At 34.8% G+C, this 10,365-nt stretch overlaps 2 protein-coding genes across 5 annotated transcripts in view; one reads left to right on the forward strand and one right to left on the reverse strand.

The window, feature by feature from the left end:
• Positions 1-3,905, forward strand: part of LOC117124263 (sestrin-1-like) — a 56,374-nt gene extending 52,469 nt beyond the window's left edge. For all 4 annotated transcript variants that reach the window (XM_033270420.1, XM_033270421.1, XM_033270422.1 and 1 more), the window contains one exon: positions 9-3,905. In XM_033270420.1, coding sequence (XP_033126311.1) covers positions 9-95 — 87 coding nt within the window. In that variant the 3' untranslated portion in view covers positions 96-3,905. The remainder of the gene's footprint in view (positions 1-8) is intronic.
• A 25-nt stretch (positions 3,906-3,930) lies between these two features.
• Positions 3,931-10,365, reverse strand: LOC117124265 (spermine synthase-like). The gene is made up of 10 exons (XM_033270424.1): positions 10,179-10,365; positions 8,706-8,829; positions 7,834-7,986; positions 7,495-7,670; positions 7,033-7,187; positions 6,496-6,585; positions 6,134-6,245; positions 5,671-5,750; positions 5,228-5,343; positions 3,931-4,933 (listed from the first exon to the last, which is right to left on the reverse strand). The coding sequence occupies exons 1-10, from the start codon at positions 10,234-10,236 to the stop codon at positions 4,900-4,902; spliced, it is 1,098 nt and encodes a 365-aa protein (XP_033126315.1). The 5' UTR covers positions 10,237-10,365; the 3' UTR covers positions 3,931-4,899.

Below are 10,365 nucleotides of genomic sequence, written 5' to 3' on the forward strand. Positions count from 1 at the left end.
TCTTTTAGGTCCATGTGAATATAATGATCTTGGAAGCACGCATGCAAGCTGAACTCTTGTACTCTTTACGTGCCATCATGCAGTATATGACGTGATCAATTCGTATCCAGTTATAATATCTTACGCTGAACAACCAAAGAAGACATAATCTGCAGCACAATGAAGAGTCACCAGTTGACTTACTTCAATATTTCTGTGTAAAAAGTCTTGCATGATTCCTTGCTATCAATACAGTCGCCAACATGCTCGGCGGTACCAGCTAGGAACTTAACTACAGTATTACTGTTCATATTTTATATACAACTTGGACACGTGTTATATTATTTTCTTGGAATGGATAGTATCTTGGGGAGATTTGCAATATTTTGATCAAAAAGAAATACCAACTCTGATCCTTGTTACATAACCTACCAGTATCAGAGATTCTATTTTACACATCGCAAGGATAACTTGAAATCAGCTCAATTATATTGTACTAGACTTCTAGGATAAATTGCCAGTAATAAGTTGAATGTAGTGTTAACCCTTTCCGCGCTGCAGTGTGTGGCTCCAGCGATTTTAATAGAAAACCACCAACTTCAAGTGTGCTCTTTTATTGGGTGCAGTCATTCTAATTTTACTTTGAACTTTGACCCAATATGTTGAAAATGATGTAATTTACAACATAATTTACTCTAGAGGGATTGATAGAACTTGAAGGCATCTGTGAACCGCCCCACACTTTAACTGTTGGTTAACTAGTGCGTTGCCACAATGCCCTACGACAAGAAAGGGTTAAACTACCTACCGTTTCAAAAATCTATGCATGGCATTTTCGTAGGTAACTCAATATGTTCTTGCGATTGTTGATTCAGACAAGGCAGAAACCAAAGAAAGTGGATGGATTGTAAACCAAATGAAAATTGCGAGCAGAACAATTTAACATCAAGTAATTCCCGTAGTTTTTGAATCCCAAGTTTGTTCTCACTGCCATTAGTTAGAGCGTTATCTATTTCAAATGAAGGCCAGTGTATGATAGAATTATCAATAGCCGCCCCCACAAATATGCACACTGGTGTTTCAGATGTTATAGGTGCTGATAATCAAACAATGTTGACATATAGTAATATTAAATTATAAATATAAAATTTCAGAATATGAATATTGATATTAATAATTATCATAGGTTTAGATACATTATGCTGCATGCTTCCTGCTGCTGTTAAGGTATCTAAAGTCAGTGAGATTGTTGTCGTTACCTATTGTATATGACCCCCGAACCACGTTGGTCTACAACATTGTCCTTTTTCAACCGTGTGTAGCTCTGGAGAAAACCCTCTACCAGATGAGAAAACAAAATTAGACAGTTGTAAAAGTGATGTCTGTTGTATGCCAGTGTTGGGCAAATGTTAGTTGTTAGTTGCACCATCTTCAAATGAATTTAAAAACAGTGTGTCTAAAGTTGACAAGTTTGACCTGTGTTGGCTAGATCAGTTGATGGTGTTATCCAAATTGTTGATGTCAGAATTATATATTTATTTGAGGGAATGCTGTGCTTTAGACGAAAGTCAATTTCCGGCTGACCTTTCAACATCTAGGTTGAACATTTGCATAGTGTATTGTAATGTTTGAATACATTGCAATGTATTATCGTTGTCAACTTTAATTATTTCTAGAGGGATAATAATCGGTGTATTGTTTTCTAAATTTCTTTATGAAATCCACCATAAATAAGAGATTAAGTAACTGGTGTGTACAGTATGTGGTAATGGAGTATGTAGAGTTTAATGTTAAGCGTACATTGCATTGACTGGTTGGATTAAGTGATGTGATTATTTTCTGAAGTGGGACTTCATTACTAAAATAGAGAGATCCATACCTTCAATTCCTTCTTTAGAAGAGAGCTTAATTGAGCATGTATGAGGGGGTTAATATGATAGATCACAAAGAAATATATGTGAATTTGGATGTGTGGGAAGCAAAGGAAATGGTGTGTGTATCTGTATGTGAGTGTTATAGGCATGATTACAATGTGGTGTGAATTTCGACATGTGGAAAGGAAAAACAAAAAATTGTGGCAGTTAATAAGTTATATCATATACAGTACATGTCAAATATAGAATACAAAATTTATAACAATCTGGTTAAATTGTCAAAAAATTTATGCCAGTACTGTATGTTAGATCAGAGTTGTAGAATTATTTCCATTACCCCTTTGAAAATACCAATATTATTGATATAAGCTCAAATAATTCATATGGTTATTGATTTGGCTCACTAATTGCTACTGCGCTGTTACAGTGTATACATTGTCATTTGTACGATTATTTTGAAGTATACAGTATTTTTCTATGCTTAGAATGTGATGGATGGAATGCTTCAGTGCTTATACCATTCATGCATCAGTCAGAGGGTAACACTATCCTCTTTTGTGACGAAGGCTTTACCCCGTTTTGGTGAGCAATTATCTATAAGGTGGCTTCATTCCTTTTCGATAAGCAAGTATCTTTGGGGTGGCCCTATTTGTTTTTAATCAGTAAGTGACCTGATGATAACTTTATTTTGTGAGGAAACATTTTGAGGGTGGCGCATCATTTTTCAGGAGCAAGTTTTTTTTATTGATCGATTTGTCCCATTCTGATGAGCATGTATCTTTAGTATAGCCTCATCTCATTATTAATGAATCTATTTTAAGGGTGGCTTCAACTTATTTTGATGAGGGATGATCTCAAGTGTGACCTCATTCGGAATGATATCCAACTCTTTGAAGGGTGGCATAAGGAGTAATTATCTTGGTTAACACCCTCCATAGAGGATAGAGTTTTGAGGCCACTTATGAATGATGACCTCAAAATATGCTGATCCATCTTTGTCATAATGAATAATTATCATGAATTTGCACCACAAACTGAAGTTAATGTGAATGTAAACAAGCCTTGTATTATGGTTTCAAACTATCAGCATATAAAAAATTTTTTGTCCAAATTCAAGCAATACAAAGAAGAAAATGAATAAATTTTTTTACAGCAACATTGTTTTGAACAGTGTGGTGTTGATAGTACAGGTTTCCATAATGAATGCTGTTAAATTTGTTTAGAAATGTTTGATACTGTTAAGAATATTTAATTTTATACATTGTATTCATGAGGATTGAAATTACCTGAAATCATATAAAATAGGTTTTTTGGTAAAAAAGGAGAAAGATTGTAAATATATTATTTATTCTTCATTAGCTTATTAATTTACTTGCAAAGTTGATTGCAGCTGCTAATAATAATATTATATTAATATATTATAATATATTAATAAGATATTAACTGTTGAAGTATAATATTTTAAAAGTGGGACTAGCAGACATTGATTTTTAATCACTTCCGAAACGACAGATCTTCCAATGAATTATAGTGCATAGATATTCATTGCATATAAATGTGCAGGATTTTTTGGGAGAGGTGAGATACATGCATTGTTTATTAATTTGGTCTAAAGCTTTGTCTACACCAATGTGACATGTGATTTGACTACATATGGGTGTGATATATTAGGATCATGCCCAAATGAAAGCAAATCAGATATGTCTCAGTTAGTAGTGGAAACAGCTTAATACACCATCAATAATCTTGGTGTTAAATGTGTATCTAAACCACAATAGAACAGGGAAATAATTTCCCAGGATGTTGTGTATGCTAGTAAGTGTATAATGGTATGTTTTTAAAGTGCCACATGATTGGTTTGAATTATTATATAAGTGTATGCATGCTTTATTTGATGTATCTAAAGCTTTGAGCTCTGCGGCAATAAAGGATTTCCAAGCGGTGTGTATAATTGTTCTACAACCTATCTAATCTGAAATTCAATACCATTCCCATTCTTAATCTGTTGTAGTTCACTGTTGTAACTGATGTTAAATAAAACACATCAAATGACCTATTTTGTCTGTCTTTATTTTCTTTCATTTATTCATGCATAAGTCTATTTGTGAATACTTACCGCCATTGGTGCCAAAATCAATTTGTTTTTATTAGTTTTCATTTAGGGACTTGAATCAAGTTTAGCAAATATGTGACTGGCTCTGGCAAAACCAGCCGTTTTTTGTAGGTGCATGAGCGAAAATTATAAATTGCAACAAACAGTGGGCTTTGACAGAGCCAGTTGCATGTATGCTGGTTTTCTTTTTAGATGAATATAATAGCGCACAATCCAATCCAATCTGGTTAATTATAAAGCGCCTTTCTTTACAGATACGAAGTACTGCACCCCACAACCCACAGCCAGTCATGATCAATGCCCAACCCAAGCACAGAACAAGTAAACAAATTAAAAGAAGCAGTGGGAAGGTTCAGAATCATAACAAAATAATACAAAAATAAATAAAATAATGAAGCCTATTAATCAAAGACGTTAGACCTAAAGACAGCCACAGATGGTGAAGATTGAATGTTGTGCACTGGAAGGTTATTCCAGATGAGTGGCACTTCACACGGAAAAGATTTGTTGCCAATACGCTTGTTGATTAATAAACATCGATAATGATAATAAAAATGATTGCTTATTTAAAGGAATCATCAATATTCAATAAGTCAGATTTACGGATGTTTTACTACAAAATTTTTAATTGACTGGCACTAATTTAAAGATATGTGCAAAGGTTATAAAGATCCTGTTAAGTGTTTGGTAATTGGTGGAGATACTTTTTTCTCATTTTAATTTTCAGTAGAATGACAAAAGCTTACTGAAAATATTTAAAGTATTCAATTCACATGGCATTTTCTCTAAATTTTGGAATGTTTCACCTGGCAAATGCGACAAAGAAAAAAATTTTAAATAAAGGCTGAAAAATAAATATTCAAATATGGCTATCTAGTTTATTTAAATTTTTAATCCATTCATAGCATGTGGACAGCATCGTCCTGTCGTTGATTAGCAAGTCTTCCATATTTCATAAAATATCCAACTGAATCAAGGAGTTAAGGAAAAAAAAACACAGTTTTCATTCAAATAATTTACTCCGTACTCCTATCACTAACCCTTGCACACAAATTTTAGAATATGTCTAGTAGGATTTTAGGTAGGTTACAGCAAGGAGGGTTACAGGCAGTAATATTTTAGGTAAGATTAGCAAAATAGGATCTAGGTATGATATGGAAAGTGACCTAATAACTGGCAAGTTTGAGTGTCGTATGTATGCTAGAATTATGTTTGTTCCAGCTAAAAGTACATTGTTTTTTTTATATACAACAAAGGATACTATTCAAGGTAGGAAGGAACACATATCTTCTCCTTTTTAAATTCTATGCTGCATTCCAGTTTCTTTAGTTGGGTTTCATACATTTCAAGAGCTGATGTCATGTTTGCACCATTACCCTTTTAGAAAAACAAAAACATATTTTAGAGTGTCACCATGTCAGAATTTTCAGTGGTATTGCATGTATTCAAAGATTTCATGGCATATCATCCAAAATCAAAGCGTTGCTTTCATAAGAGTAGTTCCTAGCAGTATCAGGCTTTACTCCTTGACGCAGTCTGGTTCTTCGGCATGCTAAAAGCATTTTGGCCTCATTTATACTTCATGCTGACACAAGAGAAACTTCTTTCCTAGAAACTGTTTTTCTCAGCCAGTAAAAACATTGGAGTGCTGCAGTCCTTTTTGCATAATTTCAGGAATCTACTAGAAAAAATTAATAAACTAACCTGTGTGAAGTATTTTCCATCTTGTTTCATTACTTTCATTGACAGATCTAAAATAAGTCGCATAAAATCCCATGCATCTCCTATCAACAAAATTAATGTGTAAGGTCAAAGGTTATGAACACAAGTTCGAAAGGGTAAGAACAAAAATTTGAATAAATGTGAAGGAATGATAAGATGCGTCAAGCTAAAAATAGAAATACGCCCACGTAATATGATGCCATGTCCAGATAAGATCTGTTCTAGAAATAACTAAAATTCAACAACCTGTTGTACAGTTAGTTATTCAAGTGAATTGCCAATACAGAAAGCATGGATGGCTTATGAGTTAAAAGTAGCCACAAAAAATTATGCCACGTAATAGACACACACTCCCGCTGGGAGCCTATTTTTAATATATGGTAGGTTTTTACTTTTTTTTAATTATTATTAATGCGATCTGTGCTTTAATAAACATTGTCCATACCTCTTGATTCAGTTGTTATTGGAATGGCAGTCAAATCATTGATTACATAGTCAAATTGTTTCCCTTCCTCAATAAATTTTCTCATTACAGGCACACAGTCAGCAACAATAACCTATGAAAAAAAAAACATGTTATTAAAGGTCTTTATTTATATTCATATTCATAAAAATTACAAACAGCTGTGTGAAAATGCACAACACATTACATAAAAAAGCAAGCAAGACATTAAAATGCAAGTAAAGACGGATAAAAGGCACAGTACAGGACAGAAAACCTAATTAAACAAGCTAAAAATGGAAGAAATAATAAGGATGTATTATTTTTCATCTTTCCTTAAATAATAAGAAATACTTTGAGCTTACTTCATGTTGAGGACCCTTGAGACTGTCCATGGAATTGTGACAAATACCACGGAGATGTTTGATGGCTTCATCGATCACAATTTGGTCAATGTAACAATAGTTAAGTATCCTCAGATCATAGATCATCAATAAACATGATTATGACATCTCTGGAGGCTTTAGTGCAGTGCATAATCAAGAATGGCACATAACCGAGCATGGCCCTTATTACAAACATTGTACCATTACATAGGCTTTTGTATTATTTAATTCCTGAAAAAACATTTACATTTCGATGATGCAAAATATCAAAGTATGCAGTGTATGTACTCCCAATTTAGTGTTGTAGAATATCTCTAATAATTAAACACAACAGCATTTACTCAAGAAAAGCACTAAGCGGAAAAAATGTTTGATGTGGCCTTTGTTCGAAAGAGAAACTTATTTGAACATTTATGGTATGTGTGTGTTGTTAGAGAAATTGGAAGGCCGCTTGTACACAAGGCAATGATATATTTACTATTTGCCCATTCCCAAATCATCCAATCATAAGGATATTTCCACCATGGTGACAAACTTTGGACTTCCTTGCAACAGCTCATGTAAAATACCACCATCTCCACCACCAAGTATCAGGATCTCCTTGTTAGTATAATCTTCACGTCCATTTCCAGTAATTGCTTTCGTGTATGAAAGATCGCTCTCCGCAAGATCTAAGAAGTAATTCCATATTAAAGAGCCTTACCGCAACCAAATTTAAATGAAATTAATATTTGACTGAATATAATTTTAATAAAACTTATTTAATTAATCTGAAGAATACCATCTAATGTATACCTTCAAAAAATAATGATGATAATACCAGTGAAACAAAATTAAGTAGTACACTCTAATAATAACAAAAATATATCTCACAGAATGTATGACTAGGGATTATTATAACATGGCAGTTACTCAGATTAAGGATACAATCTATTCATAGAGGGCAAAAAAACTTTTTTTTTTTTAGCTTGTACTTACTAACATCATCATCAAGAATCAGCACATTGCCGTACTGAGGTGAGTGCATTATCTTGATATTTTGATAATCTGAATCAGCCTCAAATGTCACTTTATCAAAATCATATTCCACAATCCTCCTGTCACTGGTTGGCAAATAACAGTCCATATCAACTTGATGTGAAATGAATGGAAGCCTGAGAAAAAAAATACAACATGAAAGCCATGAATAATGACCTGACCTATAGTTGATATGAACTGATCTGTCAGTCTAGGCATGTCCGATAGCTTAATCCTCTACCCCTGCCGCTCACCCTGCTACCTGTAAGCATTGGGGGAAGTATGTCACAATAAACTTACCTTTTAGATTTCTTGCAAGCAAGTAACTCCTTCAGTTGCTGATCTAAATTTGTAATATTGTTCATTTGATCATCCTCATTCTGTTTATCTTTAATCCAGAGACATAAATTGACAACCACAGCACCATCAGTAAAGCAGGTGACAGATGCAGATCTTGAAAAATAATAGAAAACACTGAAAAAATTACCATTAAAAAGTCTGCGAATTAGCAAAATATTCTTGCAATCTGTGAAACATTGAAGAAATGAGGAGTAGAGTAGGTTTGTGGTTGCTTGCCTTCCAAACCCAGGGTCCTGGGTTCAATTCCTGTCAGTGTTCCACAATTTTTTTCTCACAACCAAAACAACTCCAATCCCTAAATTCATAGAGACTTAGTCTATATAGAGCATTTTGTGTGTATGGTTTTTTTGTTTCACTGAAATCACACCAAACAAGGCTAGAAAGCCACTTCTAGGTAAGGGGTTACTAGGTACTTATTAAGTACTATTTTATTTTATATGCCATGAAATGTTTGCACCTAGGACTGAATCATAGCCTAAGCCACTTCACAGCCTGTCAACAATACAAGTTGGGGTATCTAAGCAGGGTCAGCCGAGATTTGACAGTGTGTGATTTGAACTCCTGACCACAAGTTCAACAACCAGCATGGAAACCACTGAGCCAAACTGCCTCTCTTGTGGAAGGAATCCTCCCAGTACAGTATGGGGGCTGTGTTTGTCTCAAAGTAACAATGTCATGATTGAAAGTCCAAAGCCTTGACCACTGTGCCACACAGTGTGAGGATCAATGACCATTATCAGGTGATTTAATTTGCAGTATTATAGATAATATACTACAGTACTTAATCATTATTACTTAATCATTTTTGTTACCCGTTTTTGTCACTGGTGAAGGTTGCCAATAACCCAAAGCTGCCTTCTTGATAGTGAGGTTGGCTGTCAAATCCAGCCTCTTGGAACACACCAGATAAACTTTGTTGAAATGTTTTCATGTTCACTGTAAAATACAATAACAAGTATGATTAATGTGATTTGAAAGGATTAGTTAAAAGCAAGATGATCCAGATTGATTGAGTCAACTGTAGTACCATTAAACACATAGAGTGCTAAAGACAAGTTTAGAACCCATCACACTTAATACTTATGTCGGCTCAGGGTTACCTCAAGGCCACCAATGCGGGACCTGAGCCACCTTATCTTCATATCTGAACGTAAACCGAACCTGGGTTGCCAAGGTCGCTTTGATAACGATCAAACCATAACATTTCACACAAAAACCTGGTGCAAAGGAGGAAATGTTAACGTTCACAGTGCGACCCTGAGCCGACTTAAAATACAAAAAGAAACAAAACAGTCGTTGAGTCAGCCATAGTTAAGGCAGCCCTGGGCCGATATAATAAGCATGACTTAGCTCTTATACAACTATGCAACTATATCAGGCTCTTAACCCGGATTCCTAAAGGATGACTGGGGGTTCCCTGGAAAGCTAGAGGGATATCAACCTTCCTAACAGGATCTAGGAAAAGAGTTTGTGTACGGGGTCTGAGGGCAAGGCCTTTGGATAATGAATCTCTTACTTGATTATTTATTACAATGTGGATGTTGTAATATCTTGGACATTGTTGTTTCCAAAACAGAATATTCAGAGTGCATCTCATTAGTGTAGGGGACAGATGGTACGTTACCAGCAATTTAATTTTCCTAATTGTATCTTGCATAAAATTACCATTAAAAAATGCAATTAAAAATGCTTCACATTCTAACTCATAAAAAAAAAAGATTCTAGAATATTCAAAGAAAAAATTGCCACTATCATTCAGGTCCTGAATCAAAGGTTTAATGCCCACCAGTGTATCGTACAGCAAAATTTTAAGATAACTTAATTAAATGATTTAACGGTTCATATAATCAGACCATTCAATTTCTGTAAAAATAATGTCACCCACAGCTACTACTATTCCAGTCACAGAAAAATGACCAATATAATATAATTATTAATCAAGCAGGCCTAGCTAGTCTAGACCTACAGGCTACGAAGGAAATCTAAGGCACGGTGGTGGCACAGCACAGGATATACTCCACCCTAACTAACCCTAGCCTTAACAACATTAAGATAGACTCAAGTTAAGGTTAAGGTTGGGTGGAGTACTAAAAGTGCATTAAGATAGACTCAAGTTAAGGTTAAGGTTGGGTGGAGTACTAAAAGTGCATTTGCGCCAGGACGTCCTCTACCAACCGCTCTCTTTAGCACAATGGCAGGTCTACTGTAACTAAGGCTAGCCCTACCTAGTAATAGTTAGTAGTAGTACTGTCAGGCCTACTAGTACTACCCTAGCCGCTACTCACCTGGATTGGACAATTCTGGTGGCGGATGATAGTGCAGAAGCAACGACTTGGCAGTCATGATGGTATATTTTTGATCGATGATGATTTTAATCAAAATAAGTTACCTAGAGCTATAGACTTACAGCTGTTGTGTTGGTATTCAAACTTTACTGTAGTAGACCGCGTGGGGATTTCCCTTTATTGTATA

This window comes from Anneissia japonica, unplaced genomic scaffold (assembly GCF_011630105.1).
Source record: "Anneissia japonica isolate Jap-2015-1 unplaced genomic scaffold, ASM1163010v1 scaffold287716_len795978_cov209, whole genome shotgun sequence".
NCBI classification, from domain to species: Eukaryota; Metazoa; Echinodermata; class Crinoidea; order Comatulida; family Comatulidae; genus Anneissia; species Anneissia japonica.